The sequence below is a fragment of the Melospiza melodia genome, chromosome 6 (assembly GCF_035770615.1).
Source record: "Melospiza melodia melodia isolate bMelMel2 chromosome 6, bMelMel2.pri, whole genome shotgun sequence".
In the NCBI taxonomy this organism is placed as follows: domain Eukaryota; kingdom Metazoa; phylum Chordata; class Aves; order Passeriformes; family Passerellidae; genus Melospiza; species Melospiza melodia.
The window spans coordinates 16,563,424-16,584,971 of record NC_086199.1 but is presented as its reverse complement, the minus strand read 5'-3'; the positions used below and the strand labels follow the sequence as shown (position 1 = coordinate 16,584,971).

The 21,548-nt window shown below is 43.8% G+C and overlaps 2 protein-coding genes across 7 annotated transcripts in view; both read right to left on the bottom strand.

The window, feature by feature from the left end:
• The window catches only part of TC2N (tandem C2 domains, nuclear), a 30,254-nt gene extending 27,492 nt beyond the window's left edge, over positions 1 to 2,762 (bottom strand). For 3 of the 4 annotated variants that reach the window (XM_063160096.1, XM_063160102.1, XM_063160098.1), the window contains exon 1: positions 2,526 to 2,762. The gene's annotated coding sequence lies outside the window, so the exon portion shown is untranslated. Of the gene's footprint in view, positions 1 to 2,470 lie in introns of all 4 variants that reach the window. The other variant, XM_063160100.1, reaches the window with a different exon arrangement.
• Positions 2,763 to 14,200: 11,438 nt separating this feature from the next.
• FBLN5 (fibulin 5) overlaps positions 14,201 to 21,548 on the bottom strand; it is a 51,907-nt gene continuing 44,559 nt past the window's right edge. For all 3 annotated transcript variants that reach the window (XM_063160094.1, XM_063160095.1, XM_063160093.1), the window contains one exon: positions 14,201 to 20,115. In XM_063160094.1, the coding sequence (XP_063016164.1) occupies positions 19,954 to 20,115 (162 nt within the window). In that variant the 3' untranslated portion in view covers positions 14,201 to 19,953. The remainder of the gene's footprint in view (positions 20,116 to 21,548) is intronic.

The window sequence follows — 21,548 nt, the reverse complement described above, 5'->3', positions numbered from 1 at the left end:
TAAACAAGTGACAGAACAAACAAGGAAAACAACTAAGCCTGAGGTTTAGGACAAAGAGAAAGAGACCAGTGCCTAAACCTTTTTTCCAACATTATAAATTAATAGCCTGCACACACATGACTGAACAATCCCGCCCACATTCATTCTTTCCACATCATAAGAAGAAAGAGGAATTAATCACCTGGGGATCCATCATCAAATTAAATGCAGGGGAGGGCAGTGGAATTCATGTGACATCTGTAAAGTCCAACATACCCTCTGGGTGAAACGTTTTTAGTAGGTGTCATTTTTACAAGTATTGGCAAGAATCAAGGGACACTTCAGTAACAAATGTATTCTCTTGAAATTAAGTATTGTTTAGCCACATGTATTCTGCAAATATATATTTTAATATTTAGCATAGGAAAACGGATGAAAAATTAAACTTCCCCACTCCTGGATTTATGCCCTAGCCACTGAGTTGTAAGATCACAGCTCACCTAATGAATATTTGTGTATGAAAGCAAGGTGAAACAGTTTAATAAGTAAGAAGCCAGAGACCACCAGCCCAGAACAGCACAAAGATTTACGGATCTAGCACTCTCTTGAGAAAAGAAGGATGCAAAATCAGAACTTGATTCTTCACATGTGTCTAACAGCTATAGAAACAATCTAGAAAGAACAGGAAGGGAGGGAAAAAAGGCATGGCAATGCATTCCCTTACACGGTTTTTAAGTAGTCCTTATTCCCTGATTCCTGACTCTCCAAGAAGAACTTATCAAGGTACACCTCACTTCTGAATGCCTGGACACCCAGCTAATCACCACTGTGAAAACTAAAGGCACATAAAAGCAGCAAACCTTAGTGCATTCAGCAAATATCACTGGGAAAAACCTGAGCCTGCACAGATCAGAGACTGAGGGCTGGGACTGCAAGGGTCCAGCTCCAAGGTGTGGGTGCTCACAGGAGCTTTTAGATGGGAAGGCATTGGACAGCTGTGGCCCTGTGGAAATCCTGAGTTATTTTCCTGCACAATTACAGCAGGCTGACTGGAAGTGTGCATTGTAGGAACAGTCACAACACCAACCTTCTCGTTCTTATCTAGAGAAATCAAATCCACATCAAAGGAGAGTTACAAGACCAGCTTAATTAATGATGGTATTTATTTCTGATTGCTGCTTAACAACCAGGGTGATCCAAAACACCCAGGATCCAGCTTCATGGTATGGATTCAACAACTGTCAACAGGACAACTTGAAGCAGCTTACAATTATACCTGCTGCTTTAGCAGTGCTCGTGGATACAGCAGGACATAACTTCGGTAAATATGTGTTTTCTGATGCTAATTTCATCCCACGCACAGGGAAACTGTCTAGCTATATCCACAAATTCGTTTGGAGTTGTGGCTAAACCACATCTCTAATTACTTGAAGCAGATGAAGATGATCTAATTAGCTATTGCTGGCCTGTGACATCACTTAGCTGCTAATTCACACAGAACATTTGAATTTTAGAAGGCCATTTTCATACAGCAATAGCGTGCCGAAACTGTTCTAAGTACAACTGAAGTGCAACTGTCCTAAGTACAACTGAACCTCGCGCCTAATTTGAATGAAGATTCAATTCCCCGGTACTTCAAAATAGTTACTACTTCATTACCCAGTTAGTACTGGGAATGAATAATTAGTGCTTCATTCTCCAGTACTTCAAAATAGTTACTACCTGCCTGCATCTCCCAAAGTCTATAGGACTCACAGACACTCGGCCGTCTCCGCCGGGGCAGCTCCCGCTCCCCGCTGCCCTGCCCGCGGCCCCCTGACGGGGATCCTGCCCTGGCCCCGCTGCCCGGCCCGGTACCTGCAGGGACGGCGCTGCGGGCCCCTCCGCCCGCCGGAGCTGCTGCATGGACGAAGCCGGAGCCGGTGCCGCCGCTCTCCCCGCGCTGGAGCCGCCAGTCGGTGCGCGCCGCCTGCCCCCGCCTGCCCTCCTCAGCCGGGCCCTGCCGCTCCCCCGTCCTGCCCTCCTCAGCCGGGCACGGCCGCTCTCCCGTCCTGCCCTCCTCAGCCGGGCACGGCCGCTCTCCCTTCCTGCCCTCCTGTCCTGCCCTCCTCAGCCGGGTACGGCCGCTCTCCCGTCCTGCCCTCCTCAGCCGGGCACGGCCGCTCTCCCGTCCTGCCCTCCTGTCCTGCCCTCCTCAGCCGGGTACGGCCGCTCTCCCGTCCTGCCCTCCTCAGCCGGGCACGGCCGCTCTCCCTTCCTGCCCTCCTGTCCTGCCCTCCTCAGCCGGGCACGGCCGCTCTCCCTTCCTGCCCTCCTGTCCTGCCCTCCTCAGCCGGGCCCTGCCGCTCCCCCGTCCTGCCCTCCTCAGCCGGGCACGGCCGCTCTCCCGTCCTGCCCTCCTCAGCCGGGCCCTGCCGCTCCCCCGCCTGCCCCGCTCAGCCGGCCCTGCCGCGGCCCGCCCGGCCAGGTGCGCTCGGCAGCGCTTACTCACCGATCGCTATCGCCCAGGGGGAGTTTCCCCGCGGCTCGGGACTCTCCCGCCTCACCTGAGCTACTCGCCGGGGCAAGCTTGCCTCCAAATGGCTGCCAGGGACTCTTTTTTGGCTCTTGCTGGACCGTGACACCTGCAGAGTCGGTCCAGAGCTGCCTCTCGCTTTGCTAGAAGCACAACCAGGCTTCTGTTTTAGAGAGAAAAAGCGATTTTTTTCATGTTTATAATGTTAGAAAACGGCATGTCCAGTCGGAATATGGATCCGTGCTAGTCTCACACGGACACGTGAGAAAGCCCCTGCCACTAGAGTGCACAGTTCGTAGGGTAATTTAGCGATCACACACAGCTGATTGGTTTAGAATTTTCAGCAGGAAGTTCTGGTTTGGAAATTTCTTTGCAGGAAGGCAAAGTTCTGTAAGTGTCAAGGTGGTTTCTCCTTGATTCTAGTTTTGGTAACTGGAACAATACCCCAAGAGGCAAATATGAAGAAAAGGTGGGGCTGGATTAGTAGGGAAAGGTGTGTATTTCCCCCAAGAAATGTTTACACTCTGACAGCACTTAAATTTCCAGTCAATGAAGTTTTGTACAATTGTCCTCATAGGTCTTGATTTGCAGTCTTTAGTGGCTTCCCCATTCACCAAGACTGTATTTTTTCCTGTTACAATATTTTTCATTTTAAATTTAATAACACCACAGATCTGCTGCTAACTAAGAATTTCATGCCTGTCATCATGCAATGTAACACAGCTACTTCAAGCTCCAGAGCCACTGTAAGGGGAGAGAGACCCTCTGCCAAAAGCACAGACTTATAAATTTTGAGCTGACAAAGCATCTCTGTTCATCTCTGCTCAGAGCCAGCTGCAAGTACTGGTATCACATAGCAGAGAGGCTCTGTCTCCTGTTAATGGAGCTCATGAGGTCCATGGTCACTGTTTTAAAGAAATACCAGTAACCTGGTATGCTTCCAGAATTATCTGAGTCCTCCTGAGGTGCACATTAATCACACATTTCAAGGCATCTCACTTGATTAATTTACACTACCAAACAGCTTTATTTTCACTGTTCACAGAAGTGTGTTGTTCAACTGCTGATAAGGCCCCTGTATGCAGCTTGCTGCTATCAAGTTGCCTCGGCATTGTCATGCCCCAGGGTTTTTCGGGCTCTCAACGACTTCCAGTCCTGCCTGAACTGCTCTCCAGCTGCTGGAGTTGCAGGGCAGCAGCAGCCATCCATTGGGACTGCAGGTTGCCTCTCTGACGAAGGAAAAGACATTAAAACCAGTACTTTTGACAAGGCAGTTAGAGGAAAAAACCAGTTTGCAATATGACCTTCCTTCTTCATCCAGGCAAGACTGTGCCCTGTAATTTGAGAGGGCCTCTTAACACATCTCTGTGGTTCTTCTGATGGTTTGGGACACCTTCCAGTCTTTTCAGCTGCTTGAAAATTGGGAAGTTTGTTTCAATAAGCACAAAATTCAGCTGTGCATGGTAAGGGATGTGGACAACCTGATCTTGTGTGCATGGGGAGAGCATTACTATCCTGTGATGTTTTTAGCTGAGATGGGAGACAAACCTCCCTCCTTCCTTGAAAGATTTTTGTTGCGAACAAACCTAGTCTGAAGATCCGCAGTGAAACCAATTTTACCTCTTTTCTTGTCAGCTGCAAATATGATCTTGCTTCCCTGCCCATGCCCAGAGTGCTCCATGCTCTGCTGCATCTTTCTGCAACTAAACCTTGCCTCACTGGTGATGTTCCCCTCCCTCACTGGCTCCTGCTGTTGGCTCCCCTCTCCTCTGGTGACCATTCCAGGCTGTCATTGTAGCCACTCATCCTCACCCATTCCTGGTTCTGTGCAGCTGCTCCTGCTCCTTGTGTGCCTCTGCTCCAGGCACCCCCAGTACTCAGAGCAAGCTAATAAACTGGGCTGCTTCTGGCTGGCTCTGCCAAACCACAGCGCTCTCAGCTCCAGAAATGCAGGGCTCAAATACTTGAGCAGACCCATGCAGGGCCAATAGAAGAGAATTTATTAGTCTGGGCTATGCTTCACCTCTCATGTTCCCCAGTGAGGCCTTGTCTCATTTGTTTTGAACCTCTGCACCGCAGACTTTTTCACTTGCTGCTGAGCCTGTTTATGCTATTGGATTACAACTTCCCAGTGTTGTTCTTGTTGAAAGAGAAGTAGCCAGCAGACTATAGAAAGTAGCTACAAGCAGGAGTCTATATTATCATCTCTGGGCCTCAAACCTTTAGGAACTGAAATAATAAAAACCCCATGTATAAATACTGACATAAATCTTGAGTAATTATTTACATCTGCAAACACTTTCAAACAGATTAAGACCCTTTTTCTTCACTCTCTGCAAATGCTCCAGTGAACAAAGTTTTCAGCAGGAATGCTGATGGAGGCTGCGGCTTTGAATAAATTCGGACTGAATTCTCCCACGTGATCCTTTGCATCAGAAACCTGATCCCACCACCTGTGCACACTTACTGACATGCCAGCTTCCATGTTAGAAATCAAGGAGTTCAGAGGTTGAATCAATGTTTGCACAGAGCACACTGAAATCCTTTAAACACAAAAGTGGAAGACATAATTGCTTAGTAGCTCTTGACTAGTTTATGAAGAATTACATGAAATTATGCAGCTGATGATTCCAAATAGCTTTCCCAGCTCTCTCCCAGCTGAGAATCCTTCAGAGCAAGCAAGCATTTAACACCACTACTTATGAAATATTTTAGTTGCAGAAACTAACATCAAGTGATGTACTTATGATCAGAGTTAAATTCCAGGGCATATTGCAGTAGCCAAGCGATGAGCTCAGCCATCAGGACCTAAAAGCAGGGCGTTATCAGGACAAGTCCAGCACACAGCCTACACCATCTCATAGCCAAACTCCCTGTGTAACCACTAAATTAGGTTTTCTGAGGCAGAGACCTTTTGAGAGAAAAAAGGATTTCGCAACGTAGATTTCAGTGGAATAGCAGAGTGGTTTTCAGCTGAAGTCTCAAAGAAGTTAATACACCTTCCTTACAAACAACTTCTGCAGCCAGAGGATTTTACTACCATTAAAGTTTTTGCAGCAGTAATCTTTGTCCCCTGAGGGTTTTTTGGGAGCAACATGAAACTGTTTCCTCATCCTCCTTGTCCTGCTCTCAGCTGGAGCCTGGTTTCTTTCCATTCCCATCATAACCTTTGGGTTTAGCTGACACCTTCCCTCCTCTGCCACAGATGCTGGGTGTGGTCCACACACTTCATTAGAGAAAGCTGCTATAATTCAGTCCGTGACTATTATTTTTATTTTCTCCTTTTATCAAATGCATGTTTAACATCACACTTTCTTACCTGTTGTAATTCTGTCAACCATCTGAGACTGCAGCCATTTGCCTTTTCCCACAGAGCTGCAGAAGGACAGCTTTATTGCACAATGGCAAGTACCATTTGAAAATGTTGCTACAATGCCTAGACAAGCAATTACATGGAGATACTCTGCTGTTCAAATTAGACGCTCTCCTTAACTCATTTAGATTTGCTGTACTGTGAATTTGAAAATAGATTTTCTGGCTTGTTATGTTTTGCCTTATGCTGCAAGGCAGATTTTCTTTGCATACACACATCATTAACACATTCTGATAATAAATCCAAGGAGGATTCATCCTTTGTGCACCAGAACATTTTGTCTCTCCACAGCCAGTCTCACATCTGTGTGAGCTGCAGCAGTTGTTCTGTGCTCCACAGTGGCCTTTAACATTGTCATTGCTGCCAGCCCCAAACGGTCCAAAGGCGAGGAAAGGTTCCAGGGTGGGTAATCACTGAGGCACAAGGGTGCTGCTCTGGCCAGGCCATCAGCTTCAGCCCAGAGTGATGAACAGGAGGAACTGTGGGTGCAGGAGCAAATGGCTCTGTTTTCCCCTCAGGGGACATTTGTTCATGCTGCCAGCGTCCAGGGATCCAAGATGACGAATCCAATAAACTCAGGAGGTGTTATAAACCTTTATGTGTTGTTCAGAAGAGGATGTAACAGAGCCAAGGCATGCTCCTTGCAGTGTTTTCTAATCTTATCCTTTTCTTGCCTGACTTCATTAAGAGCCAGATGCTCTTAATCTGGCACAGGTTTGGGAGGACACTGTCACATCTACTGAAAAAAGATAAGACTAAATGTTATCAACATATTGACACCTTCAGATATTGTTTATAGGTCTTATACCTGGGAGATTGTGGGTAGGTGGTTCTAGCCCAGCTTTAAAATGAGCTTGCTACATCAAAAATCAGTTGGCATATCAAATGTATAATTTGATACATTTGATGAGATTCAAACAATTCCAGAAGTTCCCTCTTTGATTTGATGCTGTGAGACAATATATTTATACAGTCTGCAGTTTAAAAATTAAATTTTTCAGAGTTCAGGGTAAAAGAGAAAGTTAGAACCTTATCTGCTGCTGATTTCAGGAAAGATATTAAAGATGAATTATCTTAAAAGTTACTGTCTACCTTTCAGTGCAGTAGTTGGAATTGGTTCAATAACAGGGTTTCCAACTGTTCCCAAACCTTCATTGTTAGGGGGAAAAACTCCTACAACAAAACAGGAAAGACCTGTTTCAGGAAGGGCTGTTGTATCACTGAAAAAGGGCCCATAGAGCACCTGACTCTGAAATATGCTTATTTATTATAAATAATTTCCATGGCGTCACATTAACAAACAAAAAGGTCACAAAGTCCTGTATTTGAAGAAAATGTGTTTGACATCTGGGATCTGGCAGAAGTTCCTCCTGTGGGATGGATTGTTTGCACAGAGCTTTATTGAAGAATGATATTAAGAATTAATTACGAAATATTAGTGTAACCTAGTAAGAAATTATTGCATTTTACAAGCCAGAGACATAAGAGATCTTACAGAACTATTTCAGTTACATCTGATGTAAAAGCACATCAAGGAATGCTAGATGTGACCAGTTAGCAGTGACAATCTTTCCCTGCCTGGGGAGTGCTCCCTGGGCTGTTTGTGAATCCCAGGAATATGCTCTCCCACTAGGCTGGGGTCATGCCACCTCATGGGGTACTTCTGGGATGCCTTCCCAATCTCTGTTACAGTCCCCCTTGCTTGTGACACTGTCCAGAAATGCCTCTTTCAATGTGGAAGAGGGGACAGGAGGCAGCTTGGCCTGTCCCAGCCTGCTCAGGGCCTGTGTCCCTGCCTGGGCCTTTCCTCCCATCTCTCTTTTTGGGAGCTCGGGGCCAGGTGCTGCTGCCCTGCCCTGTATTTTCACACCACCATCTCTCTAGAGCCTGCTGAGAGCCTCAGGGCTGGCCTGTCTCCCAAAAGCACATACAGGGCTGCCCGAGGAGGAGCAGATGTTCCTGTCCCCAGGAAGAAGAGGCCAGCCAGGTGTCACCCATGCACAGAGCAAGGACAGCACACAAAAGATCCTTTCTGAAAGGGACTGAGTCAAGAAAAAGGCCAAAACCCACAAAAATAATTTACCGTTTCCAGTTGTAAAAAAACTTTTTCTTGGTCTCCTATTTTCAGGTGAAAGCAAACCTCATTTCCCTTGTTGAGAGGCGGTGATGACAAAAAGCCATTACAGAAATCACTGCAGTTTAAAACCTCCTGGCCCATTGAAGTGAGGGAGCTCAGAAGAAGACCCATGGATGCCTGTGACTGGCTGCTCACAGAAGCTGGAATGCTGTTCTTCCATCAAAAATTGCTTGGTTCAAAAGGAGAACACACACTGACCTCCAAGCTGGAACTTTGGGCACATCCCCCTGGGAAAGGTAAGGTACTTAATGACGTAAATAGAAACAGAAGTTACCAGCCCACTCTACCCTAATTTTAACACTTTAACCCAGCTGCAGGTTGTTCTGCTCCTTTCCCAGGCAAACACACCAGAATGCAGCACTCTTAAGGTGCAGGAAATAAGGGAAAATCAACCTGCTCCCCACGTTCTCAGCCTTCCCTGTGCTGCAGCACTGGCTCCTCAGCCTTGCACCCAGAATCACTGGGAGGTAAATGTGCTACAGCCCTTGCTGATATCAATAGGGGCTGTAGGGCAGGAGTAAGGATGAACTTTCACTGCAAAGGTGAGGATTTGCATGTTTAATCTCTGTTTGGTTACATACAAAAATATTCAGAGAGGAGAGAACACACAGGCCTTGAGAGACTGCTCTGCCAAACAGGCTGAAATGGGTTACACCTTGGTACCACTCAATGATACAGCTGAGTGGATGGGTGCAGGTGTCACAAACCAGTGCTTTACCAGGAAGTTTAACAGCTGAAAACTGCAGGTTATTTATTCTTGGCAGTATTTTCTTCAGAGACTATTTTCAAGAATCCTGAGTCAGCACCAATAACTGTAGATACAAATATTTGTTTGTGGGACAGTATCTTTGCTGTGCTATTTACCTGTACTTCCCAAACCCAAAAGTTTGTATGTGTATGACTAAGGCTGCCTTCCATGGTGACCAAATACCCACTTGCCTCAAGTATTTTGTTGTCACTATTGCTTTGACTCTTAGGTCTATAAAAACTAGATTGTACAGTAGCAAGGAATTTAAGGGTGAGGGGTTAATTATTTCACTGCAGCTCAAGGATTTAACTTCACATTAAAACCACGTGCATTTTATCCAAGTGACAAAATGAAAAGTGTGTAGGAGATGGAAGGTGCAGTCATACAAGCAAGCAAGGATTTATTAAACTAGTTCTTCTAGATCTTAGAAAACCTCACTAAACACTTCTCAGCCAAAACTTGGCTGGAACTGGCTGTTCCTTTGCTTAAACTGACATGGTGATCCCATGAGTGACAAGGATCTTCATTAGCAGGCAGATGGAGGATGTGTTTCAGTACTGGATTTTAGGAGGCCTTGATGAGGATTTTGGGATGGTATGGTGACTGAACTGTGCCAGAGCCCAAGAAAGGAGGAATAAAACAGGCTAGAAAGAGTAAAAATGGGAGTGCAGAAGTGCTGTTAAAGATCAGCAGCCAGCTGCCATTCAGAGCAGTCCTTACAAACTGGCACAGACTATAAACATCATTGTGAAAGAGCTGAGATCACACTTGCTGTCCTAATGAGTAACTGGCGTGAGAAAGCGTTCACCTGTATGAGACAGGGAACTGCTCTCTGACTTCCTGGAAAAAAACACGTAGGCTCATTTTTTCCATCACTGATTTGGTTATGTGCAGGCTGACACCAAGGACAGGTTAACAACATTCAGCAGTGCTTGCAGGCCTGAGGAGGAACTGGTGCCACCAAAAACAGGGAGGAGACAGCAGGAGTTCTGGTACACAGAATACAGCCCATGGGATTTCTCAAGGAAATACAATTCAGAGTTTACCCTTAAGGAAGTGCAGCAGGAGGTTAAAGCCCTGCAGGGTGTCAGTTTTACAGCCCAGCAAAACCCCATCTCTCCAGCAGTGCAGTGTCCATTACCAGCTGGCTGGATAGCACTGACAGAAAAGTAAGTACAACCTATTTCAGGTTTGTCCACATTCATGAGTCAGCTTTGGAGAGACAATTTTCTTATCCACAGAGCTCTACCCCCTTAGCTGGGAGGACACTGTCAGAACAGATTGGTCTTGCACAAGAGCCACAAAGGGGAGGGGATCACACTATTCAGTCCCCTGGGCAACCCCATGTCAGAGACACAGCAGCATGTGCAATGACAACCTAAAAAGCAAATCCTAAACGACTAGAGAAAGAAGGATAAAGTTACCCAGGTGTGGAAAACCTGTATTGGGCTATTTCAGCTGTATGCCAACAGCAAAGCCAGAGCAGCTGTGTTTTGTGAAGTGTCCGTTCTCTGCCGCATTCAGTGGCAAACCAGCCCCTTGTTGCCTTCACTCATCAGGCCACTTCAACCAGAGTGGACTGTAGAGCCCTAAGCCTTTGATCAAGGGTCACACCTACTTTCTCATTTTCTTTGAGTAGTTCTAGAGGGTTGTTTTCTTCTCTTGAAGAGAAATTTTGTAGTTCAGCATTCCTGCACTGGGCCTCTCCTCTTTCAGTTTGCATGTGTGCTCATTTCAGTGCAATTTCTCTTGAGCATGTGATTCAGAATTGATGTGTTTGCAGTGTAGTGAAGGGAAATGACGCGTTCTGGTGGTGCTGGAAATGAGTGGCGGCGCTTCCTTTGAGTGCAGATCAGCTTTCAGAGAGCCTTGTAAATCATCACAAGCCCTGTCAATGACCTACCTCACTTTGCAATGAGTTATTTGAGTGATGAGAATGTGAGAGCAACTGTGTAACCTATGTTCCTTCACTTTCCACAAAGCAAACCAGAGCCAGTTTTGGCTGTCCTTGCAAATTGCTGAAATAAGAACATTCCACCTGCAAAACACAAACCCAAGCAACAAACTCAAGCCTCATTAGGCACGGGTCATTGAGTATCATGTGGGTGGAAAAGCCTTTGTTGTACTGAAGTCATAAGAAACATAGTGCAGTTAGGAGTGAGAACTAGTCACTGGTTAATGATTTATGTATGAGAAAACCAGTTCAGTCTAAATTATCTTATATTAATGTTGTCATCTTATTGTGAACTTCCCATACCTTCTTATTGATTTCTCTGGTTTAGCTCCTTGCAGCACTGACTTCTTCCGCACAGCACAGCAAACAAACTCCAATCCTCTCCTCAACCCACTCTTTTGTAGCCCTCTTCTTCTTGTTGGACACAGCTGTGGCCTATCAAGGGCAGGCCCGTTCCTAATCTTTGGTGATTAGTGCAGCTGCAACTCCTCAGGTGTGAGACTACCTTCTGCACTATCTTTATTTTCTTACATTCTATCCCCCCACATATTAACACTACTTGTTATGGAGACAAGTTTATTCTGCCAGTTGGAAGCCAAATCCTGGCCACAGCTTCACGGTCACTGTACAAACCCCTGCCTTCAATGGCTCCAAAGAGCCAGGACAACTGGGAGAGGGGTATGGCAACATGTCAGGCTGGGAGGAGAGCTCATCTCTTGGGATTGTCTGGGAATACTTCCAAGGCATGCAGTCTGCACACCCTCCTGTACACCCTCCAAATGTGGTGGATAAAGCATGGCTGGTGCTTGAGGGGAACTGGGCAGGGGAGCCATCCCCACCCTCAGAAGCAGTGACCTTCTCCATCCTTCAGTGAAATTGCAGGGGGAAGAAATGCCTCAGATACGTCAAGCTCCTAGTACAGATAAAGTAGTATTACACAAAATGTTCATTTGAGCCTTATCACACATAAACCCACCAGGAAATAAAGGTAAAATACACACAGGTACCTCCAGTTATGGACAACTGTACAACACAAAAACTGTGAAAGAAAATTAGCCTCTGGAAAATTAATTGTATTTTGCTTTGAAGTTTTCTCTACTATTCCCTGTATGTTACTCGTGTTTATGACCAGTAGGTGTACCAGTATCACTGATCCTCATTCACCTTGCTTTCCAAACAGGCTACGTTATTCTGTCATGCCTACTTGCAGAAATCTTGTATGAACACCTCTAAACCAGTTAATGATCAAAATAAACTAGAATTAAATTATAATTTTTGTTAACAACTTTTTTTTTTTTTTCAAAAAAACCCCCTTTAAAATAGTCCCTATTGGTGTATTCAATGCAAATTGTTCATGAGCTGGAGAACAATACAAGCCTTAAAAGCTCATTTTCTGCTAGAAATGAAGTAATGGTTATAGGCTAAAGGGACAGGATGAGGGGCATTGAAACTATCCTTTTAAAATTACAGTAAAAATTATTCTTAAAAAAAAAAAAAAAGGAAAGAACACTTCAAAATATAAGATGTTTATTAATCCAGACAGGTTGCAAGTCAGAGTTAGGGAAAAGACTCTTTCAGCAACAACATTAAGGAGCAGTCTTTGAGCTGGGCAGTGAGTCCTTCTCCTTCCATCTCTACTGGCTGCAGGATAAACTCTTGGAATAAGGTGATACTAAATATGCTACACCTAAAATTGTACTTAGAGGTTTTTGGTATCCAGTGCATCTCATTGGGTGACAGATTGGCCAGGGCATCATTTTTTTTGTCAACTGATTCTGCATTCAAACACATGAATGCTGCCATCCTCCCCCATGCCCTGCCACCCCTTTTTATTGAATTCTTTATTCCTTTATTTTTTATTGAAGTGAGTGTTTGTACTTCCCAAGCAGAGCTAAAATGCTTCATAGAGCAAGAGAGATCTGTCTCAGAGATCCTGCACATGGAGAACATTCTTTAGGATTTTTACATTATCTTAGTGTGGCTCCCCCTTGCCTCTGGCCATGCCTGCCTCTTTCTTGGCTCGACCATCAAACAGCCATTGTGTCTGTATCCTGATATGGATCAACTATGCTTAATCCTGCTGTGGGAGACAAGGTCAAGGAGTGAATTCTTCCTTTTACAGATGTTGTCTGGGATGTCTTAATTTCAGAGCTATTTATAGGCTGCATGGGTACTTATGTTTCTAAGGAGATAATCTCCTTTTTAATATTTTGTGTTTCTGGTCGAATATTTTTGTCCATGTCAATGACTTCATAACCAAAGCACTGAAGGTTAACTAATCAGCAAGCTCTTTTTTATTAACTTTCTGGTTCAATTGTGATGGTATCCCTCTGTAATTCTCTTGTATCCATGGATATGACTACACTGCTGTGAACCAAATGCTGTCACACCACTGTTAACTTGCACCAAATCACGCTGGGTAATTCCAAGTGAGCACAACCCTGAGGAAAGGCAGAGGGATACACTAGAGCTTCCTGCCTGTATTATGTGTGTGGTAGGTAACAGTTTGGTCCTTTTAATTTTGGTAATTTTAAGTGTTGCATTTATACAGATGTATAAATGCAGTGAGAAGTTTTATAGACATTATGATGTAAATCTGCACTTGATATCAATCGGAAGCCAGTGAAATTACCTCTCCTTCAGCTCTATGTCTCTATGAGCTTTGTTTGTTCCTCACTGAGCTGGTGTGTAGACTTGGGCCAGCTGGTGTTTCTGGTCACTGTGGGAGCCCAGGGATCTCTGTTGAGCAGCTGCTGTTGTTTGGGAAGCAGTCAGTTTTTCTGTCCCCCTGCTCTGCTTGAATGGCATCAGATGTCAGGGTCCAAAGGAATATTTTTAAATGATGAATTATATTCCAATATTCCTGGGGATACTGATTTTAATAACAAATCTGTGTCATCTTGGCAGGTCTTCTTCCTCTTTGTTTGCATTTCACATAATCTACAAAGCAAGTTTACTGACCAAAATGTTTCTGAAAAGCAGGAATTTCTCATGAAGACTGGGGAACTCTGATCCTGGAGTTTTGAATTGTGTTTGCATTATATGTAGGCAGCCAAGAAACACCATGCTTTGAAGATTTTTGTCAAAAACTAACCTTTGTAGCTATGGTTCCACATGTTGGTTGGAGAACACATGCAGAAAGTTGCTGATGAACAATCTCCAGACTAAGGTCCCAGTCTGGACAAACACATGCATGGAACACTCTCAAGGAAGTCAACAAAATCGCTCATAGGTTACAGAGAGGAACAATTCCTATCAATGATGTGACTATGTAGAGGTTTGGGTTTTATGCAGAGGCTTGGGTTTTATGCAGAGCTTCATGTTTTAACAAAACAGAATCTAGTGCCTGGGCTGGCGTTTGAAGACCAGGAGTGAGGAATCATTCATGGAAATGCATCAACGAATGTCTTGAAGTACCAGAAGAGATTTTGAAGGTTAAAGGTTATCTCAGGAAATGACAAAGAACCCAAAGATAGTGCCCACAAAGACAGAGATACTGCAATCATGCTATTATTTATTCACAGGAAGGAGGCTTTCAGCTCTACTCTAAAAATAATATGTATCTGCTTACATTTATACCACTGACACTGAGATTTGAGACTTAAAATAAAACTGGGCTAAATCCAGACTTGAGGTGAGTTTAGTGATCACTGACTTCAGCACAGTGATGATCACACTGAACTCTCTCTGACTTGGGCTACATACTCTGTTTGCAAATTGGAAAAACCTCATCCAAGGTTTGTAAAGCCTAAGGGTGTATTGCGTAAGCATGTCCTTATCAGACTTCTTAAAACACCCTGAGACTATCACGCCAACACAATAACAGATGCCATTTCCAGAGAAAATCCATACTTAGAAGAGCATCACCTTCAAAACTGAGGAGTTGTGGGGTTTTAAAAATCCTGTTCATAAAGCCAGGCTCTGCCAGCAGGCTGGGCAATCCCTTCAGCCATTCCCAGCTCATACTTTGCTGTAAGAGTAATTAGAACATGGCAGTGCCTGCATCTCCAGTGAAACACATGGAAAGCTTGACCAGGTGGTGGCTGCAGAATAACATGGTGGGAAAATAATGGATCTTCCCTGGGTATGAGCAGAGCACTTGAGGTCAGTCAGGCCCTAGAAAAGGCAAATAGCCTACAGCTGATCTCCAAAAAGCAAGTGTTAAGTGCCGGAGAAGAAGTGGAGTTCACTCAGCATGTGCTTGCAGTACATGAGCATAATGAGATCATTTGTCCAGGACAAACCAGAAAGGGAAAATGAGTGATCTCAGGGATATGGGAAAGGGATTTGGAAGAGATTGAATATTTCAGGAGTTAGTAGTTCCTGTAGTGTTTCCTACAGATCCCTTTTTTACTCAGATACATTCCTCAATTCTTACAGTGAGGTTACTGCATCATTATTTACCTCCTGGTGTAAAAGCTGTACCCAAACTCTCCCTCATGTGGCTTCACCAGTGTTTGTTGAGTTACCCAGGGGGATCAGTTTGCAAACCACTAGAGGTATCTCAGAAGTTTGAGCTAAGAATGGGAATAGGTGAGATTTCCACAGCTGATGTGCACAGTTAAAAACTCCAGTTACACTCTGCCCTGACACAGGTGAGGACAGGGGCAGGTGCAGAGGGCAGGCAGCTGTCACAGACATCCCCACACAAATGCCTCTGGACCATGTGGCACTGACCCTTTGGCACATGTCACCTTTCTGAGGCAGGCTTTCTGCAGAGTCTCCAAAATTCTAGTTATGGCCATCATCTTCAGTCTTCATGCCTAGCACCTGCTTTGGGGTTGAGCTATTCAAAATTGGTTCAAAGACTTACAACAACAAAATGTAATGGGTGTAAAACACTTGTCTGGACTTGTGTGAGATAAGGAAACAGAATTTGCTTGTTCCATGTTGCCTTACAGCTCTCTGACTTCCACATGCAGAGGCACACCACCACTTCTGTAGCTTCTGTAAATTCTCCTGTATACAGGTACATGTACAGTGCTTTACACAAACACAGGGAAGATTCCAAGGATGCTTCATTGAAAAGCATCAGTCATGCAGATTGACACCACCTGAGGGGTTTGTCCATAGAGGATAGAGATTTATTTTGACAATAGTGCTTGTCAGGATTGAATAACATTAGGGCATACTTTTATTCCTTTTTCTTTTAAACATCTTTATGATATTTCCCTTATGCTCTAATACAGCTACATGCTGTGGAAGATATTCAGTAGCATATTCTGTGAATAAGCCAAACTAGAGAACTTGCATGACCACAAATTGTACTGATTGTATTGTTCTGCCAGGTCTAGACAGAGAAAAATTATTATACAAGTTCTGCTGATGCTGATACCATGTTTATGAGACAATAAAAGTTGGCTCTTCTGAAGGCTAAGTAAAAAAAAAAAAAAGTAAATATGAATACAGGACTCCAACTGAAGAGGAGAGAGCTTGTATGAATGGCCCTGGATACGACACAGTGGTGGTGGGTGACCAGGTTCTCAAAAGAAGTTGAGTTTTTTAAACAAAGTTATTGTAGTCAGTGAAAATCATCAGTTGAAAAGCGATTCTGTGAGATCCAGGAAACTCTTGGGTGAAATAACATTTTGTTGTCTGTGTCAAAAAGGTCAATTCCTTAAAAATATCTCAAAGTCAACTAAGCAGATGATAGATTTCATTCTACTCCCTCTGGCACCTAACCCAACTAGCATGAACCAATTTTTTCATTTATCAAAACAGCTTCTCCTTCCCAATTACTGTGATCTGTATCAAAGATTACTGCCATATCTGCTGTCTTTTACCTTTATTCCAGTTATTGCATTGCTAATAGGCGCTGTACACACAGTGGAGGGCAGTTTTTCCGCTGAGAACCTGTGTTCAAACAGACATGGCAGCTGACTGGCAGGAGAGGCAAAGAGCTGAACCTTCCCTGCCAGCCTGAGCAAGCAGAGCCAGAGGAAGCCCCACACACCCAGAGCAGGGTCTGTGCTCTCCCTTGGTGCTGCTCACAACACTGGCCATTAACCATACGGCAAAACTCTTCATGGTAGAAAATCATCAGCAGTGGATTAGAGTAAAGAATCATTTTCTGAACAGACCTGTCAGGAATTCTGTCTGCTTTTGAGGAGTCCTGGCCTCAAAGACGAACATGAATATATGAAACAGTTGCATGTTTACTTTTTTAGCTTTCATGCTGTAGTCTGCTTTTTTATTTGGTGAGAATTGCTGTAATATTTGAGTCTGCAGTGGTCTATTGAAAACAGACCCCTGACTAGGAAATAGAGAGTTTAGATGTTATAAACTGCTAGTAATTTATTATTTTGAGATTGGCATATATTTTGGCAAAGTTTAAGTTGGCTGGAGTGATAGTGAGTGATGAAAGATGTTATGGCGGTTGAGAAGTGGCTGAATTCCTTTGTTTCCAGACTTTTCACTTTTTTTTAAGGCGCAGAATGTTTATATAGAAAGTGTAATATTGTTTTATGGGTATTTGCTGGACCCTGCTAAAACCAAGCACTCAAGCTTTACTCTTTTAACAAAGTGTTTTGTTATGGAATTCCTCTGGGTTTTGATGTTTCTAAATTAGGGTTAAATCAGGTTGGTATGTGGGGGCCATGGGAGAGCAGGCCAGAAGTGACAAACTGTCTGATGTCTAGCAGGGTTTGCTTCCACACCGGGAGGTGATGTGGTGGCAGGAAAAGAGGACTCCTCAACTGGGCATGAAGGAGCCATAACATAAGGACACAAAAAGGGGGAAGAGGGGATTTTAAACACTGGGAAAGCTGTCAGCATTTTAAGAGTTGGACATTTTCAGTGCAAGACCCTGCCTGCCCCACGGCTGCTGTCTGATTCACCAGAGCCTGCATGCTTCCCATGTTTTATTTCCATTGTCTGGAGCAGGAGCACTTTCAGTCCCATGGTTATAAATTATCATTCTTCCTTCCCAGTCATCTCTGTTTTTCCCTCCAAGACTGTGGTACTTGATGAGCCATGATACACTCAGGAAACAAATTCTTGTTTCTGATATTTCTCTGCCCATTTCCTCTGCATTTATCTCCTCCAAGTTGGCTGCTCATAAAACTCATTGGCTTTCTGCCTTCAGCTTGGCTCACTAAACCCTGGAGTCAGTCCCCAGCCTTTTTGTTTTTACAATAAAGGACAGAGCTCTGAGCCACAGCATCCTGGGATGTTGTAGCAGCAGAGAGAAAACGTTTAAACCATTAAGAAACGGAAGCTGCTAAACTCAGTGTTTCATTGCTGAGAGCATCAGGGCTTCCTTCAAGCTGAGTACAAGGAAAAAGAGCAGAGTTTCTACTAATTCACAAATCTTACTAGGAACAAGAGTCAGTTTTCTGATTGTATCATGCAGTCCATGTTGTAATAACTTTCCAAGTCTGTATTCTCCCATTAAATACTCCACTTTAATGAAGACCTCACATTGCTACTCTGCTCTGAGTTGCTCACATTATCGTCTTTGTAAACCTCTCCCAAGTAGCACTGAGCACTTCCAGTTCTCAAAAGACAAGCAAAGGCTATCCTTCCTGTCCTAGCAATGCTAGAGAGCCAAAAAGCCAGTAAGGAAAAGCAAAGTAAAAGAGCTTATTTCAAACAGATTTAAGAACAAGGCATGTAAACCATCATCCCTATTAAAATAAAAGACCAAAGTGCCAGTGGCTTCAACACACATTATACCTTCCAACTATACAATTTTTAATTTTTTTCAAACTATTAAACATATGTATAGATTTAGCTTAGCACTGAGAGGCCTCAGCTGGAATTCTTTTCACAGTTTTGGGCACTGTGCTTCAAAAAAGATGTGAACCAACTGGAGAGAATCCAGATGAGAGCAACAAGAATGATCAAAGGCCCAGAAAATGTGATGTATGAGGAAAGACCAAAAGAATTGGGTTTGTTTAGACTAGAGAAGAACAGTCTGAGGGGAGACATGACAACAGTCTTCAGACACGTTAGGCTGCTGCAAAGGGGAAGATAAACTGTTCTCAATTTCTACTGGAAGTAGGCTAAAAAGAACAGATTACAGTGGAGATTCAGATTAGACTTTAGAAGAAGATTACAATGGAGATTCAGATTAGACTTTAGAAGAAACTTTTTTTTTTTTTGGCTACAGCAGTTATACCTGAGAAGACAATGCCCATGAAAACTGTGGGAGCCCACTGTTTGAGACTGGGGTACTGGTATACTCTGGTCTGCATGAATAAGATGGCTCCTAGTCCTTTTCAGCTTTTTCCCCCCCATGTTAGAAGTGTAGGAGAGAGATTGCAAGTGGAAAAAAAAAACTTTCTGAAGGAATACGGACAGGTCTGACCTGAGTGGTCTTTGAACAGGAGATTAATTGCAGCCATACCTACAGAGTTAGTATTACTACCTTGTAGCCATTACACACTGTTTGCCTCTATCACACTCAGGAAAACAGGGAAAAATAAAATTCTGATCCTTATCTGCTCTAAAGTCTCTACTTATGCTGGATACTATTCTGGCAGTGGAGGCCTGTGTCAAAAATCTTGAGTGTAAATAAGCATAAAATCCTAAATATTGTAAAGCACACCATCCAGTGATAGATTTCTATGAACTCTGTTATATAGAAAGATTTAATACAGAAAGGAACCCAAACATGTGACACTTTGTCAGAAAGCAAAAGATTACATAGTACAACATGTTTTTTGGAATGAATTTACAATTAATTTTAACTATAAAATCGAATGAAAAAAACCAGGTGAAACTAAGACAAATGCAGGGTGAATTGAAACAAAGTGCCTGACTGATAATTCCAGAGATAATTGGGAATGCAAACTGGGACTCCTGAGGTCCCTTGTTTCAATAGGTGGGTTTTTTGTTTCTGTTTCTGCTTGTTTTTCTGCTTTTCATTTATAATGAAAAAAAATTTTTAAAAGGCAAGATTGCAAAAGCCAGCTTTTTCCTCAGTTTTTTTGGTGCTTTCTGCTAAGCAGCCTTGGAGCTACAAAGGTTCACAGTCTTTCACATAGACTCATGCCCTAGAAGTGTTTACAGTGAGAAGAAGAGTCCTTAAAATACATGACCACACAGACAATCATATGGGATCTTCAGTTGTTTGCATCCTGCTCTGGACTGAGCATGAAGAGGCCTCTAGACACACATAGGTCACAGCTCTGTGGAAATGGTGATTTGGTCTGGAGCTTCTATAGTACTGGCTTTTCAGGAGAGAGTTGTGCAGAGGAGGAACTGTCTCTTTTGGCTTAGTGTTTCCAGGGCACAGACTGGAGGTTTAGAAGGAGTACTGTGACACAAATATCCTCAGCCGGATGACAGAGCTGCCTCTGAAGTTGATGACGGTGTTTACAGTGATCATTTCCAAGTCCAGCTCGATCGTGCGCGGCCCCTTCACGGGCCGGGTCATCACCAGGGTGGCACTGATGGGTCCTGTTTGCTGTGCATGAAACAAGAGAAAGCAGGTGAGATTGCCAAAACTAGTTCTTCAAAACCACTGTCCCACTAGTCTTCAAGCAGCTAAAATAGGTGTTTTCTGTTTCATTGTTTGAAACCACTGCAATTGAAGGGACAGAGTTTCATTGCAGCATTTGGCTTCTTTTCAGTGTGAACTGTCACCTTCTACAGTTTGTAAAGCCTTTGGGAGCCCTGCGCATTGAAGGAGCTATTGAACATAGACACTTGCTATTGCCCAAAAGTGAAAAAAGGTGAAAACATGGATTTAGGATATAAACAAGTAATTATACATTTTTCTTTGTTTGTTTGTTTGTTTGAAGTACTCTTTCGTTTGATGTAAAGTTATTGTGAAGAAGCAGAGACCCAGAAGGGCTTTTTTAAAAGAACCTGGAGAACAGGTGTTCCCAGGTGAATGGGGTCTGGGTTTGTGGTACATTGTGTGTGTTAATTGTAAACCTCACACTTTGAATATGCAATGGCACTTCAGAACAAGTCCTTTATTAAATGGAAGCAGACCTTGGTGATATCTGACCAGAACAGTGGATTATGTGCATTTAAAAATCAGATCTGCTAATGTTAAAACCAACTGCAGTTTGTTTTCCATCAGGAACTTACATAGGCACAGTGGGTCCTGCTTTACCTGTCCAGTTTTACCTCAAGACTGGGTGTTTGTTACCTTTGATCAGAGAAGGCTGACACAGCCATGAGGAGGTGCTGGGCATGGTGCCTGGTCTGTGCCAGGCCAGGTCCTGGTGCCTCAGCAAGGGCACAGTGTCTTTCCCATGCCCTCCCAGTGCCCAGGGAATGGCTGCATGATGAATCACTGGAGCAGCAGGCTTGGGCAATGGGAGTGGGTGCTGAGGCCTCAGCACCTGTTAGATTGGCCCAGATGAGGGGATCGGTAATGGCTTTGCAACAGAAAAGCTCTAGTGAGATGTAAATCATTACAACGGGACCGCTTGTCAATTCAGGATTTTGAAACATTTCCATTTTCTTACAGTGGGAATCTGAGGTTCTTGTGAGAAATATGTCCTGGAATCTATCCCACTACCCCTGTCCATGAGGGATGGGAACCTTCAGTAGCCACAGAACAGGACTTAATGTGAATGTCAGAGCCAGGTTTTGCCTGGAGCTGAAAATAAACCTCCTAAGAGTCACCGTCCCTTGTGGATGTGCCCCATTCTCTGCAGACACCCCTGTAATCTCTACATGTTGGTGGTGTGGCAAAGATGACTGGGGAACACAGAGATCTTCTGAGAAAAACAAATTAAAAAACCTCAGGTAATTACATTTTCTGTAACAGTGTCTACAAAAAATGTATGTTCTCAGTGGAAAAAAATCATAACAAATGAAAGCAAAGAACCCAGAAAGTAAATTGTTGGCATAAAGGGTTTTTTGCTTACTTTTTTGGTTTTC